Genomic DNA, 20187 nt, shown 5'->3' with positions numbered 1-20187 from the left:
TACCACAGTACACATAATAGTGAAACTTCTGTTAAAGTGGATTTTACAATATTTCGCTCACTCCTTTCAAGAACGTCATAAATCAGAAAATTGACAATTTTCAGTTGTGCATGTTTTCGGAATGCCCAGAAAATGTACCATATCCCAGAAAAAGAGCCATATTTTAAACATAATACTTACCCGCTACAGGGCAGAAAATGTTGTTTTTGCATTTTGAAGAAAAGGTATTGTTTAATTATTTTTTTTTTTAATATACTAAATATTTTTCGAATGGAGAAAATACCTTCAGGTTTTACCTAGAAAGATCTGTTGCACAGTAAAAAGTTCGATAAGTAGCTTGATATTTATTTTTAATACATTGTGTTATATTTTTAAACTTTAAAAACGTTCTCCTGAAAAATCAAGTTTTTTGATTTATGACGTTCTTGAAAGGAGTGAGCGAATTGTGAAACTTCTGTTAAAGTGGATTTTACAATATTTAGAATCCAGTTACACGCACTTAAACTGAAAAAAGTAATGACGCAGTATACACTGCAAAACTACCGATAGTACCTGCATTAAAGTTGTTAAATTCCCGAAAATTGTATACATATATTTATGCAAATATTTTTCTAATCCTTATCTAATACAACCAATGGTGCATAGGGCACTGCATCGTATTGAGGCAGTGTTATCTTGATATCTTCAGGGATCAGTCCAGGGTAATGTTAAATAAATATTAGAGTGTATAATAACTAATATTTATTTTTACCCACACCCCCACTCCGGAAAATCGAACCCGGGACCTCCAGTACGGTAGTTAAACACGATTATCACTACACCACTTAGGCGGATATATATCTTTATATATTTATATATATATATATATATATATATATATATATATATATATATATATATATATATATATATATATATATATATATATATATATATATGTAAATATATATAAATGTATATATATATATATATATATATATATATATATATATATATATATATATATATATATATATATAATATATATATATATATATATATATATATATATATATATATATATATATATATATATATATAAAAACAGCAAAATTATAATTTATTTTAAAGTTTATTTTGGGTTAAAAATCTGCGTGTAAAACTACTTTGCCGAAACAAAATAAAAATATTTTTAGCCGGGAAAATTGGTGCGTGTTTGGTACAAATCAAAATAATTGAGTGTCTAATATGTGTGCTGGTCATCGAATAGTTGAAATGGTAAGAAATCAATACTGTCAAAACCTCACGGCGGAAATGTAACATGTAATCATACGGCACGCAACATGCGCCAGTACTTGCCAGTACTCGCTAGTTCCAATACGGGGAACGGGAACGGAAAGATGACAATAAAATAGACCTTTACAACTACCACAATCAAGTTTCTAAACCGAATCGTTGTAATTCTGTATCACATCGAAACACCCGAATCCACTTATGCACTTTGCGAGGGGTTGCTCTCGCCCTCTCTTTTCCCCGTACCCTCTCTGACCCCGCCCACCGACCAATGAGAGAGGGCGGATTATCGATCTACGCCACGTCACAACTACAGACTACGAGTAAGCTACGATGCTACGAGTGTAGAGGGAACCATTCCCATGCTATGGTGCCTGAGGCGAACATTACTGCCGATGAAAAACCTAGCGGGTCCCCTCACTTGGAAAAAATAACCGTTTCGAGCTAATTGCTGTACTATTTTCCGCTACACTCCAATTATTATCAATAAAAATAAAGAAACAACCGTATAATTTTATAAAATAAAACTATAATATTGTTTTGATCAATTTTATTTCACTTGCACTTGGAAAAAATAACCGCTTCGAGGTAATTGCTGTACTATTTTCCGCTACACTTAAATTATTTTCAATAATAATAAAGAAACAACTATATAATTTTATAAAATAAAACTATAATCTTGTTTTAATCAATTTTATTTCACTTGAACTTGAAAAAAAATAACCGCTTCGTACCTACTCATTTCCATACTATTTTCCGCTACTTTCAATTATTCTCAATTATATTAAGTAACAACTATAATGAATGACTTTATAAAATAAAATTAGAATATTGTGTTTATAAATTTTACTTAACCCTCACGTAGGAAAAATAACCGTTGCGTACTATTTATTTGTAATTTTCACTCAAATTATTCTCAATAATAATAATAAAGTAACAACTATATAACTTTATAAAATAAAACAAGAACATCATTGAAATCAGTCTTATTTTTTATACAAAAATATTAGTAATATTTGTATATAACCACTCACCGAGATTTTTATGTCTACCGGTTTTAAGACGTACCCGTCTCTTCGTCAAGACAATCACTACCACAGCATGCGAACAATACTACCCTTCACTACCATAGCACTATTTACATACTTATAACTACACAAAATGTTTAACACAAGCGATTTTTGGTCGACTCAAAGACCAACATACACTAAAGGTTGCAGCACAAACATGCGTTAAGAGCCGAGGTCAAACATGCACCTCGGCCATGATAAATAAGAAAAAAATGACTTACCACAAAGTAAATGCTTTTATTACTAAAAATATTGAAAATATCAATCTTATTTATTTTGCATTTGGAAAAAAATAACCATTTTGTACTCATTTCTGCACTATTTTCCTTAACACTCAAAATATTTTTAATAATAATATAAGTGACAGTAATATAACTTTATAAAATAAAACAAGAACAATGTGTTTAATCACCTTTATTTTTGGTACTTTTCTCCAAACGGTTTCGACTAAGAACTAGAACTTTGTTTTAAACCACTTTTTTTTTTGGTACTTTTATCCCATCGGTTTCGACCAAAACCGGTTTGATTTTCGCGTCTTTCTGTACACCATTCTTTTTTGGAATATGTGTTAATATTGACTTTTTTAGAATATTTATTAAAAATAATTATTTTAATAGCTCTTGCCTTTTCAAAATCGTACATTTATTTAAGAAATACTAATTTTTCTCAAAACGGAGATTTAACCAAAAAATTCAATCACTTTAAATGTTACCTAAGTTTAAAGAAAAACAAGTTGCTATTTATCGTATACTAGGCTTTTATTCTCAACAATAACAAAACAAAAAATTCAATGGTGAATAATTTTTATTTAAAATATGTTCACTGTAATACTCGTATAGTATGGATGTTCTCCATTTTATGTAGAGACCCTAAGTTGAACATAACAATAACGGTTTATGAACGGAGAATGCATTAACTCTAGGATGCAACGAATTTCACGAGCTTAAAGCTCATTGGTAGAAGCTTAACGATTATTATAACGATAACTGTGGTAGTACATTAAAATAATAGCAAAGCAAACCGCATAGCATTTGCCTTGTAATGTTGAACTCATTAAATTGATTTAAACTCAGAGATTAATATAAACTACGTTTTCATTCTTCTGTTTTAAAAACGTACAATATACGTTAACCATATAAATACAATAGTTTACTACCTTAGTTTTTCACGGTTTCTTTGATCGCAAATTACTTTAAAGCAAGGTGATGTTTTCAGAAAATATTAAATTAATCAAATAAACAAATCAATTCGAATACCTATTGCAAATGAACTTCAAAAAACGATGCCCTTTTAAGCTTATGCGATTAAGAATAAGCTTTACCCAAATTTAAAATTTCTACTGCATTCAATCAGTTTATTGTACTGAAACTTCTTTTAAAGATTCGTTACTCAATTGAGAATTGGGAGTAAAATTTCAAGGACACGTCACGTTAATTAGGCGCATTTCGTTTCATGAGAGAGAGAAAGATATAAATTAACATAGAGAGAATGATGGCAATACGCATACTGACGCCATGGGAGTATAGCAAAAGATAGTGATGTTATCACAACTACATATATACTACTGTATATAATGCGATATAATAATGTAGATGCACACGTCAGACACTATACATGAACAGTAAGGTACCACAAGTTGTGTAAGTAATATTTATCATTGTGTTTAAAAAAAAAACAACGAATCAATAACGAAATTCGGAGCTTCAATAGATGGATTTTTTTCTCTTTATCAAAAATAACAAGATATATCTCATATTTCAGTAAACACATGCCAATTAATACTTTTACCAATTAAAGTGCAATTCAATTTGTCAAAGTTCATTTTGAATCTGTCAAATCCTTGTTCACAAATCTGGGTTTCTCCATTTTATGTCATACGCTGGTTTGATCATCATTAATTGATCGATTAAAATATTGAGGAAAACTAAAAAAGTGTTCAAAACCCTTTTAAACTTACATTAAGTTCAAAATTAGGTTTATTAATAAATAAATTCATGAGCCCTTAATGTAGTTATTAACCTAAATGATGCTTTATAAATATAATAAAGGGATTATAATTATTAAGAGGTAAATATGAAATTTATTATATATATTCTATATATATATTTATTATATATATATTTATTATATATATATATATATATATATATATATATATATATATATATATATATATATATATATATATATATATATATATATATATATATTCATATATATATATGTATATATATATATTTATATATATATATATATATATATATATATATATATATATATATATATATATATATATATATATATATATATATATATATATATATATATATATATAAAATATATATTTTTTTTTAATATTGCTAGAAATTTATTAAAGCATAATCAATACTTACCCCTCAATTTAATTTTCTTTAAGCCCAGGTGATATTCAACATAATTAATTTTTTGCAAAGTCCGTATTTGTTTTGAAAAAATAGTTTTTCTTCGAAATAAGTATATAGTTTTAAAAAAAATATTGAGTTTTTTTTTAAATAATAAAATTATTTGTTCGCCAAATTTTAATATGTACATTATTTTTGACATCTCTATAAATATGAAGAAGAATATGAAAGAAGAATATGGGGATTAACTGGGCTTACGACCGTCATAGGCAGTTTTAAGTGATCACTTTACACACGACATTCACTTAACATTCACTATTTCTACCCATTAATTACATTGATGATATTGATCAAACTCGTAAGACTTATGTTTATTAATATGTTCTCTAAAAAAACATTCTATGTAATTTCTAAAAATTTCTTACTTCAATATTCATAAAAAAATATTCTTACTTCCAATGTATTTTCTTAAAAAAATACGGACTATATGTGTTCTTTAAAAAATGTGGACAGTATGGCTTCCCACCCAGCCGTTTGCGTAGTGACTTTGTATATTTGAGAGTACACCCCTAAGAAGCACATCGATATGATAAGTATTGATAAGTTTGTGGCGTAAGGTTTGATCACTCCGACACTTAACAAAATTTAAGTGACCCGAAAACTTTTTATGGATTAAAGCTATTAAGGGCTCTCTTTTTTAGTTCCCGTACAAAGGAATGTTGAAACGCTAAAACTCTTATCCACTGCTCATTACGCTAAGCTTTTTCAATTACCATAATCTCACCCCCTACCTCCCCGCCATTGCCTTTTACAACCGAAAGCCCTATACGTACATAATGCTCTACAGGGGTAGATGTAGCCTAGCTTAAGTATCAGGTACCTAGTGCCTACTCAACTCAGTTGGATGGAAGGGTGAAATAAGTATTTTATTCCTACAGCCTCCATCTCGGCTTAAAATGGTGGAATTATGTAAATATTTCTTAAATTGATCGTAAGTTTTTGGGGAATATTATTTCAGTTCAGTTCAGGGTAACTCTGCCTGGTAAATAATTGAAATTAAGGCTGTTTTATTTTAAAGAAATTTCTAATCTAGCTTGGAAAATATTCTCCTTTTAAAAGATTATCTTACTTCAATATAACATGCTAAAAATGTTTTTAGTGTAATTAAACTGCTCATAGTAACTAAATATCATCCCATAAAGAGTTGATATTAATGTTTTTTTCAAGATGTCGTTGAGTGGGAATAAAGAAGTCTGGGTAAAACATTCTATCTTAATATCATCTTCATTAGGGTAAAAATATGATTCTTAATATTTATTCAATTATATTTAGAAAAAAATATATAGCACAAACCCTAAATATCAGTATTACCATTTAAGCACCAACCAATTAGAGTGAAAATATTGGAAAAACAAGAAATGATAATTTTGTATTGTTGTATTTCTGTTGAGATGCTCTCTCTCTCTCCCTCTCTTTTATCTCTCTTTATCTATTTTATTCTTTATTTTTTAAGAACTTTTACTTTTATAACGTGTACTAAGAGTACATGCGATTTATTACATTAATTTTTATTTTACAAAATAATTTAAACCTTTATTTTTATGCTATATATTACATTGTGATTACAAATTATGATGAAATCTCTAAAAGATTTCTTGTGTACAAAATAGCATGATATGAATATTTTAAATGCTTTATTCCAGATTTATTAAGCTCTACTTATTTTTAATTAACCTTGAAGGAGAAACTATTTGCTTAGTAACCGGTCGGGGTTATAGGTTATATATAAGAAATTGTAATAATTATATGCAGTGATTTCATGACAACGTCATTTTGTAATTTACAAGATCAAACAACAATTTTTTTAATGGTTGATACTTTGAATTGTGTTGTATTTGTCACCGAATATAATCAATGTGGTTGCGTTTGTTATGTGCTTTTTTGGCGCATGTACCCTGAGCTTTAGTAATTTACTACAAAATATGATGACTAAAAATGCATGGGGATGGCATAGAGCTTTCCCTCGACACCCTGCACACCGCACCTGAGGACTTACGTCTCCTTAGCCGTGCCCACATAAACACGAATAGTGCCCGTTGACAAACGAGCAAAGCTGCCTGAAAGAGCTTTCTCTAGGGGACAAAAATCTGGTTAATCCCGACATTTCGTTATAAGCTGAAACTTTCAACAGTATTTATGAATACCGCCAATAATATCGAAGTGCCTTTTGTCGGTCTTAACAAGCATCAATCATTTCGATCGATGGAAATATTTACCTATTTCAACATGACAAATACGCAGACTAATAATTGGTTTTTAATCAAGGGGTAGAATTAAAACAAATTATCGGTTTCATCAAATGATTGTTGATACCAAATAACCTGCTTATTTGATTTTCAATAATGAGCAGTCACTAAACAATAGTTTTAATTAATTGGAAGTTTAGAAAAGCCACGGGAAACTCGCGTTATCAACTCAATGCTTTTTGGTAAAATTAAAAAAAAATATATACTAACGCACTTCATGGACACGTATTTAACAATTTATGACAATCAAGCAACTATACGCTAAAATCACATAACACAAGAAAGCATCTACCACCAAAGCACAGAAATCACAATTAGTAACGTACATAGAACTCCAAGATCCGAATCACAGAAACATCAAACGAATCCTAACACATACATCTTTTGGTCAAAAGAACTTTAATAATAATGAAACGAAATTGTATAACCTGCATTATCTATATCGCATTATTAAATAATGTAAGTTAATAAAGATAAGCTATTCATAAGAAGAAAATGAAGGTGGGTAGATCTTAAATATAGTTTTGTGAATGATTTTCACAGATACTTTGGCACATTTTATGAACTTTATAAAATTAAACAAATTTGTTTAAACCACTTTTTTATTATAAGTACACTTTAACCTAGCGGCTTTGAAAAGAACCTTGTCATCATCAGGGTTTATTAAACTATAAAACTTTAAAAACATTAAAATACTCATAATTAATTACATTCCCTTACCAAAAAAATTTCACATAGGATTTAGTTTCCTTAAAGGTTAAAGTGTACTAATAATAGGAAAGTGGTTAAAACAAAGTTGTTTAATTTTATAAAGTTCGTAAATATAATATAATATTTCGAATCATTAGAGTAAGTCGTATTAATTTCATTTTTAAATCAAGTTTTACTTAATAAATACCATATTGTCTTCAAACCGTGACGTATTTAAATGCATTCTGCATCATTTTCAAACACCAACATGGTGCATCAAAACAGGTATCACAATAGATTTTATAGAATTAGTGGTATTTATAAAATAAAACTTAAACTACAATTACCATATAGCGACTGTCGAAACTAACTAACTAACTAACCATCACGCCGCTTCCCCGCAGGGGTAGGCAGAGAGAATAGAGCGCCACACCACTCTGTCCTTGCAAACATTCTTCGCCTCTTCCACGTTCATGCATCTCCTCATACATACCCGCCGATTGTTACGACTCCTAACCTGACCACTTTCAAGTATTTGGCATACCTGATCGTGCCATGTTTTTCTCGGTCTTCCTCTGCTTCTTTTCCCGCTAACATTCGCCTCATAAATTTGTTTTACCGTTCTTTCGTCACTCATTCGTTCTACATGTCCAAACCATCTCAACACACCTTTCTTAATTTTATCGATAATGCTTATCTCAGCTTTGCATTCCTTCCTTATTTCACTATTCGCACATCTATCATACATCGTTTTGTTACACATTCTTCTGAGAGATCGCATTTCGACTGCATTCAGTCTACTTTCATCCTTCTGTCGAAACAATTAATGAAATAATTTATTTTCGTACTGCTTTATTATACACGAACTGTAAAATGTGTCCTCGACATGGGAAAACCTAGTGAAGGGCACATTATTGTAATTTCTTATTAATAACTAAAATAGTGAATTAAATAATCAAAAAACAAGGACACGAGAAACAGAAATGATAAAACTTTCAAATAGAGTATTCGACAATTTCTAAATTACCCAATAGTTAGATGGGCGACTTTAACTAATTGCCAAGAAGTAATTTGTTAGTGAAAGCGGAAAGAGCTAGACTCTTAAATGGAATAAAACATACATCTTTTGGCAGTAAAATTTCCAAATTATTTCGAGTCTTCTTGAAGATCGTACCCTCCAAAAGCGCGCTTAACGATTCTGCAGAGCAAAGGAATGGAGTCCTTTCTAAATGTAAATCTCGTCATCCAGTTACTATCCCAAGGAGAGCTTGTGATGATGTTAATTGAAATCTTGTACTCGAATTTAACTCTTTCCCCCATCGGCGCTTGAAGGGCCCACCCTCTCACTTTGTTTTTGCCTCTGAATTATATTCACAAATACATAATTGTAAATTCACTCGAGGAATCATAAAAGCAATGAAAATAATTACCTCTCTTTGCAAGAGGCGGGCTAAGAATCACCTTGCCGCTCGCTTCTTACTTAACGGATGCTAAAATTTAATACAAAGAGATTAGAGAACAAGGATTTCTCCATCAAACAAATTTAAATAGTAAATAAATACTTATACTTAGTAAATAAATAAAATTTTCACATTAAACAAGTTTTGCTTGGTAATTACCACTATTTCTTTATATGTATTGTGACACGTTTTTCCATTAATTCCACATTATTTCCGGTCTGGTCTTGGTCAATGGTGCATAGGGCACTGCGTCGTATTGACGCAGTGTTATATTAACACACGAAGGAAAGGTGATCAGCCCTCCGCTTCAGGTACCAGTCCAGGGTTATATTGAATAAATATTAGAGTGAAAAAATCACTTTTTATTTATTTAACCCCTTCCTGGGAATCAAACCGGGAACCTCCAGTACGACAACCGAGCGTGATGATCATTACACTACGGAGGCGAACAAGGAGGTGGAGAAATACAGATTATTAATATTTTTTAAGTAGGTATTTGGGCACACGCAAAATGTTGTGAACTTACAAGTATATACTTAACTTACATGTCACTGCACTTATAATTTGTTAGCGATTAGAGGTGTGGGCGTTCATGAAAGTTTCATAACATTTTAGTAACATGTAATCAAATTTAACAAAAAAATTATCGTATACAAAGTTGAAAACATTTTCAATGGGCATGATACATAAAACACAGACTTTAAAGCAACAGGTAAATATAAACAGGGAAACCACTATTTGTCGTTTTTAAAGGGACCTATTCAAAATAAACTAAAAATGCCAGATTAAGACGTTAATACACGAGGAAATTCTATCGAGTATGGTAAATATACCGCCTTCCCAATCTGCATCACTATTGGTAGGTTAAAATTCTAAACCAGAATACAATTTTAAATGTAAATAAATGTATTTATTTAAAAATAATAATGAACTGAACAGAACCGAAAAGATGTTGAAGTTTATTGCATTCGACATAATCTGTGATCGACATTTGTTTTTTACTGTTTTATTTCCGTAAGCCAACAGTATAGTTTCAACATTTTGAGTGTGTCCAAAAACTTGTTCACAAAATCTGGATTATCTCCAATTACAGGAGTTATTTTCATATTATTTTTTGACATCTCATCAAAGATGAAGAAGAATGTGGAAGTCTGGGCATTTACTTTATTAAGAATTTGAGTAGTGTGGGTGTCAATAATAGGTAGAATTGGTGAATGTTACACGTGTGTAAAGTGATCACTTAAACCAGGCTATGACGGTCGTCAGCCCCGCAAATGCCCAGACTTCCATATTCTTCTTCATCTTTGATGAGATGTCAAAAAATAGTATAGTTTCATCCAACAAATAATATAATACAGTACAAAGTTTTCAATCTTTCAAAGAGTGCATGCTTATGAAAATGGATGTACAGGCAGCGGCTCCTCTTAATCAATATCGACCTCTTCTGCTGTATCCGTCTACCTTGCGTCACACAAGCTTTCCATAGTTTCTATCCCACACGATGGAATATTGTCGTCGAATGTAACAAAATTGAGTAGCATTGAAAAGGATGTAAAAAAACTGTCAAAATTTCAAAGACAAATATGCAACGTAATTCAACGATGAATCGGTAAAATAGTGACAGAGAAACGATCGATGAGATCATAAAACATTTTGAGTACGTCCGAATGGTTGTTCACAAATCTGGATTACCTACAATTATAGGAGTTATTTTTCATATTTATTTTTGACACCTCATAAAAGATTAAGAAGTATATGAAAATCTGGGCATTTACGGGGTTTACAACCGTCATAGGCAGGTTTAAGTGATCACTTTACATACGGGTAACATTCACCAATTATACCCGTTATTGACAACCAGGCTACTCAAATTCTTAGAAGCTCTATTTATATGAACCAATTTAGAAACATTGTTCTTGAAACGCCAAAAAGCAATTTTTAGAAATTTTATGTAAATGGTGTTTCAAAATAAAAGTACAATTACGTTAAATGTCAAAGAAAATTAAGTTCCAGCCTATCGAATATCCCGTCTTAATCGCAAATAGTTGAGATTGTATTCACCATATATAAATTGGTTTATTTATAAACACCGTATTAAAAATTTGACTCATGGTCAGATTGAGAAAAATCATTGTATATGGATGATCAGAGTACAAGTGAAACCCGTTTCATGCATAGATTGCCCATATACATATATTCTTCTACATATATATATGTACATATATATATGATCCAATTTCGAAACATTATTCTTGAATCACAAGAATTCCTTAAGAATTTCTTAAGAATTCCTTATTCCTATTGGTGAATTTGAATTGTGTGGTTGTCAATCGTGGGTAGAATTGGTAAATGTTACACGTGTATAACGTGATCACTTAAACCACTTCCATATTGTTCTTCATCTATGTTGAGATGTCAAAAAATAATATGCGATCTATTTTTGTATGAAATCATCTCGGGGTAGAAGAAATAAACGAGTCATCCGGGAAAACGATTATTCTAGGTACGATAGATAGAGGTTTCACTGTATTTTGTAAATCTACGAGTCTAAAGCCAGAGGAAACAAGTTTTATGAAAATTGTATTATAATAATTATAATTTCGCGCTTGAAATGAAATTCACAAAGGGAATGTGCTATGTACCGGTAGGGGAGTGAACGCGAGGTAACCCTGTCTTGGGATATAATCTGACATCGCTAATCCCGGGCTTTAATATGACCGGGGACTGTACTTCCATTGTAGAAGAGAGGCAAATTGCAGCTTGCGACATTGGCGGTTTGCGCGCTCGAGTACTTTGTTAATACGTAATTTTTAATCATCTTATACAAATGAAATACCGCTATGACTACTACTACTACTACTACCATCACGCCTTTTCCCCGCTAAGGTTGGCAGAAAGGATGGAACGCCACACTCTTCTGTCCTGACATACACACCTCGCCTCCTTCACATCCATACATCTAGTCATACATCACCAGATTTTAGGTTCATATGAAATACCGCGTAGAATATTAACGTGCATAAGTCAAATTTTCTAACAACATTACGAAACTGTATAAACACTTCGGCTTTCCAAACTTAAAACACAGTAAGCGACATTTTTTTGTAGTACGTTTTTTTGCATTTTTGGACTACGTAAAATCTACTTAGTGCAAAAATGCAAAAAAAAACGTACTACAAAAAAAGTCTCTTACTGTGTTTTGAGTTTGGATAGCTGACTTGTTCTCGAATCTGGGTTTGTTCACTCGGGTGTGATTCATATTGACATCTCAACATAGACAAAGAATATGTTGTAAATAAATCCAATTTTTAATTATTGATCCCTTTAAAAATGTTGGAAGGATGAGAAATTCGAAGTATTTAAGCAATAATAGTTGGAGTAAATGAAATTTTACTTTTAACAGAAAAGAAACATACTGACCAAGTAGTGTTAAACTACCATAACTAACTAACCATCACGCCCTTTTCTCCATAGAGGTAGGCAGAGAGAATACAACCCCTACACCAATCTGTAATTTTAAACAATATTCTCCTCTTCCACATTCATAAATCCTCTCATACGTGCACACTGATTATTTCGACTCCTGGCCTGACTACGTTCAAGTATTGGAAATACCTGATCATGCCAAGCTTTACTCGGTCCTCCTCTGATTCTATTTCCAACCACATTTGCCTGATAGTTTTGTTTAACTATGCTTTCTCCGCTCATTCGATTCTCTCTCTATGTTGTAAATAAAATATTTATGTAATAAAATAACAGCTACATAGTTTATTAAACGTGTATTTTATTTGACCAGCGACTGGGTTTCGTCGTTACCGATATCATCAGACTAGTGAGAGGCTAGAAAAAACTGTCATATGTTATAAACACCACAACACAATACAATGTTATATAAACACCACAAAGCCGTCGGAATATATATATATATATCTCTTTTGCCTTCTCTCTACGTTATAGGTTTCTTCTTTCTCGTGTAACCAAATGCGCGTAATTAACGTGACGCATCCTTGAAATCGAATTAGAAACTCTCAGGTTAAAATAATCACCCGGTAGGTATAAGTCGAGGAATACCGAGGAAAACTTGACATGATTAAGTATTTAAAATATTTGGGCGTAGTCAGGCCAGGAGTTGGAATAATCGGCAGGTATGTATGTATGAAGAGGCGAAGATTTCTTGCTAAAACAGATTGGTATGGCGTTCTATTCCCTCTGTCTACCTATGCAGTGAAGCGGCGTGATAGTTAGTTAGTTTTGTAGTTAACTAATTTATTCAATCACGCATATCATGTACATATGTTCTTCGCGATCAACATATACATAAATATAACTGGTTGAGTGTTAAAATGTAAATATCGTATGATTTTTATTTACGTTATGTGGCGTTAGACTTTGACCGATTTAAACGTTATTTAAATTGTGCGAAAACATTGAATCTCGCTTAATATTTCAGAAGTTGAAAGATTTCAAAACTAACAATGAACCTTTTTTACAGACCAGAATATTAGAAGATGCTTCCCTGATGTGTAACTCATGGTCTCCGCGTCATAATGTAAGTAGTTATGAGTTTTTTGGTATTCAAACATTGAGATTTAACAGATAAACTTCCTTCCTTAAAAGTTCCATAGTATTTTCAGTGATCTCTTTTATTTTTATGAAGATTTCATTTCAATTCAACGAAATTTACGAGTGTTGAAATAATTGTAAATTTGATTATCGATATTTTAATTATTGTATATTTTTATTATTTTAATAGTGTGATCTGCACAGCGATTGTACCTTTTGTATTTTTGTAATTGCATAATTTGTTTGCGACAATCTTTTTATCATTAAAACAAAAAATATCATTCAAATCGATTGGAAATATAGATAGTCAATTATAAAATTACAACATAAAAGAGACATTAAACATTGATCTCTTTTAAAATGATATTTCTGGGAGATGATATATTTTTAAGAAATGATATCATTCAAATTGGATTATCCAGACAAAGATGGCCAGTTATAAAAGTTACTATATAATAGAGGTTTTTTTTTATTTCTACTAAAGATAAAAAATGTCCTTAATTCAACCTAATGTTAGAAAATTCAATTAATTCAATTTAAGCTTGAAAATTATTTCGCAAAACATTTCTCAAATCTAACATTTTAAAAAAAACATTTGAGGTTGCCTAGGTAACGCAGAAGGTACAATAATTTAATGTGCATTAAGCCATATGAATGATATTTGTATAGCTCGTTTAAATTACATTCATCTAACCTCAAAATGCGAAATCAGCACTTAATTTGGTATAACCAGCGATGTTACGTTGTGCCACCTAATTTGCTACTGTAGCGAGGCGTAATGATAATGACTGTTTTGCTTGTATCGCTATTTACCATCCCTTAACATAACAGGGCTGCATTCACTGTTCGACCATTCATGTAATCCGAATGAAAGCATAGCCTTGTTTGTGATCTGACGGATTAACGCCACGATACCTATTTCCACCAGTATTTCACGTGATACTTGTATCATAATGAATGCACCGCTGTTCATGTTAGCAACAAATTGCCAATGTTATCATTATGGGTAAAATCCATAAATTATGCGATTGCGTTTCACATTTTGTTGTATTTGACTTTGACTGTGTTGTATTTGACTTTGTTGTATTTGACGTTTCACATTTTGTTGTATTCTACTCCCCTTTTATTTGATATGTAAGGTGTATTTAAACACTTTTAAGGTGAGTATTTGTAATAGTGTCATTTGTAAGAAAAAATGTTTCAATTTTCAATAAATTTGTCAGCTTTAAGCAAACAGCTTCTGAAATATAACAATTTATAAATAAAGATTACACGACCTTCTAAAATAGATTGTTTAATACACAAGTTACAAAATACAAAATCACAATATTAGAGAGTTATAAATTGGGCAATGTTTTGACAAAATCTTAGTAAAGGTAGATTTTAAGCTGAAATTTACCATCAAATTGATTACATATTCATGATTTCGTCACAATTCGTATGTACATTACCACGAGACATGAACATTTTTACACGTATTTTACTTAATTTTTCAAATGTATTTTTATTTAAAACTACAGGTACGAACTAATCATTTTTTGTACGACCATTGAAATACCACTTATTTCATTTAAAAATACAAAATTCGTATATATATCACCACGAGATATAACATTTACTTAATATAAAGTTATTTTTTATTTAAAACTATAATTACAAACTTAGTACGTTTTTCTGTGAGACCATAGAAATACCAATTATGACGTAAGGTTTTTCTTAAAAAAAATCACCATGCATTTGTACGTTACCATAAGATATGATCATTTTTACACGTGTTATAATTAATATATAATACCTTTTTTTAATTTGTGACAATTTTTAGTTTATTTTAAACTAAAGGTACATAACCAAGTACGTTTTTTGTAAGACCACTGAAATACCACTTCAGTATTACGAAATATTTTTCATCATATTTCATATTTTATTACCATGAGATATGAATATTTTTAGTAAATATTAAATACTTTTTAATAAATAAGATTTTTATTTTTAAACGAAAGGTATAAACTAAGTACGTTTTGTTTGTAAGCCCATTGAAATATTACTTATTTCGTAAGGTTTTTCTTAGAAATAAATATAATGACTTATATCAAAGGAAACTGTGCGTTAAATAGGATTTTCCGCCAACTAAAAGACCGTAAACTGATCTCAAACATCCAAAAGATATAATAAGTAATTCTCTTGGCGATCAATATGCGAGGGATCATATTAGACGCAAAATATTTTTTGTGATATTCTTTAAAATAGAAATACAGACTAAACATATCGCTCACTCCTTTCAAGAACGTCATAAATCAAAATACTTGGTTTTTCAGAAGAACGTTTTTAAAGTTAAAAAATATAATACAATGTATTAAAAATAAATATCAAGCCACTTACTGAACTTTTTACTGTGCAACAGAACTTTTTAGGTAAAACCTGAAGGTTTTTTCTCCATTTGAAAATATTTAGTATATTTAAAAAAATTATTATGCAATACCTTTTCTTCAAAATGCAAAAACAATACTTTCTGCCCTGAAGCGGGTAAATATTAAGTTAAAAATATGCCGCATTTGCTTAGATATAGTATATTTTCTGGGCATTCCGAAAACATGCACAACTGAAAACTGACGATTTTTGATTTATGATGTTCTTGAAAGGAGTGAGCGATATGTTTCTTTGAAGAACGGCAGACCTTGTGAAATATATATTTTTTCATTTGGTATGTATTAGAATCATGAAAACGAAAACTTTATTAACAAAAATATCTTGATAAACTTTTGAACTGTAATTACATATAAAAAAATCATTTTGAAAAAATAATATGAAGTAAAGTATAAAGAAACATCATTAAGTCTTTTTTAATCTTTTTTTATAATGCAAACAAAAATAAACTTACGGTTTAATTTAACTAAAATATATTTAATTTTTCAATAAATTTTTACCACTATTTCTTCAAATCTATTGAACACCTATTACGATGCATTCCGCATCATTTTTCAAATATCGTGCTGTGTTAGACAATGGTGTGGGATATATAGAAACACGTGTCACAGTAGATTTTTTAAAAAGTGGTATTTACCGAGTAAAACTAAAATATAAAAAAATAATTGCACTCATGATGTATCTATATTCATATTATTTTATTAATATCTCAACAATGATGAAGAAGAATATGGAAGTCTGGGCATTTACGGGGCTTACAGCCGTCATAAGGCTGGTTTAATTGAGCACTTTACACACCTGTAACATTTATCAATTCTACCCAGGATTGATAACCACACTACTTCAAATTCTTGGAAGCTCTATATATATATGATCCGTTTTCGATACACTTTACTTGAATCACTTTAATTTTCATTAGAGATATATATTGGTGAGATGAAGAAGCTTTTTTATTGAGCAGAAACTCTTTTATTTGTATGTGAGGTCCGAATCCTGGATTATAATCACATCCATTAGAAACGTTAGAAAATATCCTTTTCATTTTATTATTTTACACTATATTTTATTTATATTATATTATCCGCATCCGTAGTGTAATGGTCAGCACGCTCGGCTACCGTTCTGGAGGTCTCAGGTTCGATTCCCAGAGGGGGTCAAATAAATATAAGTGATTTTTTCGTTCTAATATTTATTCAATATAACCCTGGATTGGTACCTGAAGCGGAGGGCTGATCACCTTTCCTTCATGTGTAAACGATCAAGATAACACTGCGTTTATATGGCGCAGTGCCCTATGCACCATCGGGGTGCGGATAAGGGTTTAACTATATTTCATTTGGACACACTCAAAATGCTGTATCTGTATTCAGTTTTCTCGGTAGAGTTTAAATGTGTTTTCCGTAGAATACATATACGCCTTCCCAGATACTTACAGATAATTTCACTTATGTACTTGTAAATAGTAGAGGCTTTTATAAATACGCACGTAGGAAAATTTCGAGGGTGCATTATTAATGGCCTGTAAGCAGTAACTTAGTTGTGTCCCCTAGAATGATTCTGAATAGGAACACCACTGGTTCGTTCGCGTGGAGCTGTTTCATTTTATCGATTCATAAATGGGAGACTTGCGGGGATAAAGTGAGGCGAGTTTATTAAAACGCACTTAATGAGTTTATTAAATATTCAATCATTAGTCTCACCAATATTCGATATTATTTTATGATTTTCGAAGCGGACAAAACAATATTTCGTATTACTTTAAATACATTTATAAATTCAATCAAAATTCAGACATCAGTTTTGTACTGACATTTATTGATAAAACTGATTTTTTTAGAATGAAGAAACAGAAAAATCTGGTATATTTCCACTTGTTACAATCGCCGTTGACTGCAATCTGCTTATAATTTGACTCGAATTTTAAGGATAGAAATAAATATTCGATTTTTTCCTGACTTATATCACTCAGCAAGAAATTACATTATTCTTCTTTAATAAATACATCGCTCAATTCTTTCAGCAACTATAAATATATTCAAACCCTTATCCGCACCCCAATGGTGCATAGGGCACTGCATCATATAAACGCAGTGTTATCTAGATCGTTAACACATGAAGGAAAGGTGATCAGCCCTCCGCTTCAGGTACCAGTCCAGTGTAATATTGAATAAATATGACAGTAAAAAAATCACTTTTATTTATTTTACCCCCCTTGGGAATCGAACCCGGGACCTCCAGAAAGGTAGCCGAGCGTGCTGACCATTACACTACGGAGGCGGACAAATACTTACAACATATAATATTAACCAAAGTCATGAAAAGCATTTCCTATCAAGTAAGTATTCCGAAGGCGATCCGGAACGTTTAACGATGGGTTTCGAAGTTTAATTGAATCGTCAGAGAAGTACCCAGACAAAATTTCTCACAACTTTCGAATACATTTTTCCGCGTCGTGTCCGTCTACCTTGGGCCTCCACGTGACTGTTTATATCCCCGGAAACTTCCGCAGCCTGCTAATGCAGCGCCATTTTATAAAAATAAGAAACTTTTCCAACTCTAACAGAATTTTCCATTTCATAATGCGGGTAAATCCGGTAGAGGCGTAATGGGATTTCGTCGGGGTAAATACTTTCCTCTTTTATTCCGGATGTTGAAGAAGGATTAAAATGCCCGATTTAACCGTGAATTATAACTACACCCGACTGTACTGTACCCGAGAACATGATTTTCGGTTGTTTTCTTGGACTCATTGTTCATAATATTTTAACCCTTATCCGCACCGCAAAAGTCATGAGCAAAAATATGACAATGATTAAAGCCTCCCCCCCTATCGTCTATGTTCCCACTGATAACAAATAAAAATAAAATATATGATAATTACTACTACTACTACAACTACCATCACGCCATTTCCCGCAGGGGTAGGCAGAAAGGATGGAACGCCACACTCTTCTGTCCTGACATACACTCCTCGCCTCCTTCACATCCATACATCTAGTCATACATGACCTCGGATTACTTTTGACACCGCCAGATTTTAGGTTCTTATTGATCTGATCGTGCCAAGTCTTTTTCGGTAGTCCTCGTTCTGTTTTCCCTCTCACATCGCCACATATATATACCCATTATATGATAACAATTAAATAAATAAATAAAAATAAGAAACAGCTCCTACCCCCTCTTCAACCTTCAACGTCCCAAGGACCCAACTGTAAAATTTAGAATTAGCTTCACATACGGCGTTTGAAAATGATGCGGAATGCATCGAAACACATGTTACAGTAGATTTTCAGAAAAAGTGGGATATACTAAGAGAAACTTAAATTATAATAGTATTGATAAACCTAACCTCTCTGTAAAATTAGGCAACGTATTTGAACAAACAACGAATCAAGAAATCTGGACCTATAAAAGATATTTTTTTTTCTCGTTCTCACGAAAAAATTTATTTAATTTTTGACATCTCATCAAAGATGAAGAAGAAATCTGTGCATTTACGGGGCTGACGACCGTCATAGGCTGGTTTAATTGATCACTTTACAACCACACTACTCAAATTCTTGGAAGTTCTATTTATAGAAATACTCCAACAATTGGAGATAATCCAGATTTGTGAAGAAGTATTTGGACACACTCGAAATGTCGTAAAGAAAAATTTTCATCAAAATCTTGTTTTGTTGTATGTCTTTTGACGTGCTCTCTCTCTCTTCCTCTCAGGAATTAAATCTTTCTTGTTCACAAAAAAACATTTCTCATGCTTCTCAAACGTTTAAAGTGTAAGATAGTATCAAACAGAAGTGATGTTAACCAATATGTACTGAAAACCTTCAAAGTCCTCAATAAGGGTAGCGTTACTAGGTACTAGTTAATATCATTACCAAAATCAATAATTCACGGTGGCTTGGGTATTGCCGGCGTTAATCTACTAAAATATATTAATTAGGCGGTACAAACGAGAAAATAGAGTAACTTGATTTGTAACATGGGTATTATAGTTATCCATCCAATTAATCACGCTGCT

General features: G+C 31.3%; 1 protein-coding gene across 1 annotated transcript in view; it reads left to right on the top strand.

Moving 5' to 3' along the window:
* acj6 (abnormal chemosensory protein 6) overlaps positions 1-20187 on the top strand; it is a 91320-nt gene that overhangs the window by 41012 nt on the left and 30121 nt on the right. The window contains exon 2 of the mRNA XM_088260883.1: positions 13672-13728. Within this exon, the coding sequence (XP_088117009.1) occupies positions 13672-13728 (57 nt within the window). The remainder of the gene's footprint in view (positions 1-13671; positions 13729-20187) is intronic.

Source organism: Brachycentrus maculatus, unplaced genomic scaffold (genome assembly GCF_059751285.1).
Source record: "Brachycentrus maculatus isolate JH-2025_06_01 unplaced genomic scaffold, ASM5975128v1 h1tg000144l, whole genome shotgun sequence".
Taxonomy (NCBI): Eukaryota; Metazoa; Arthropoda; class Insecta; order Trichoptera; family Brachycentridae; genus Brachycentrus; species Brachycentrus maculatus.
This window is presented reverse-complemented; position numbering and strand designations above follow the sequence as displayed.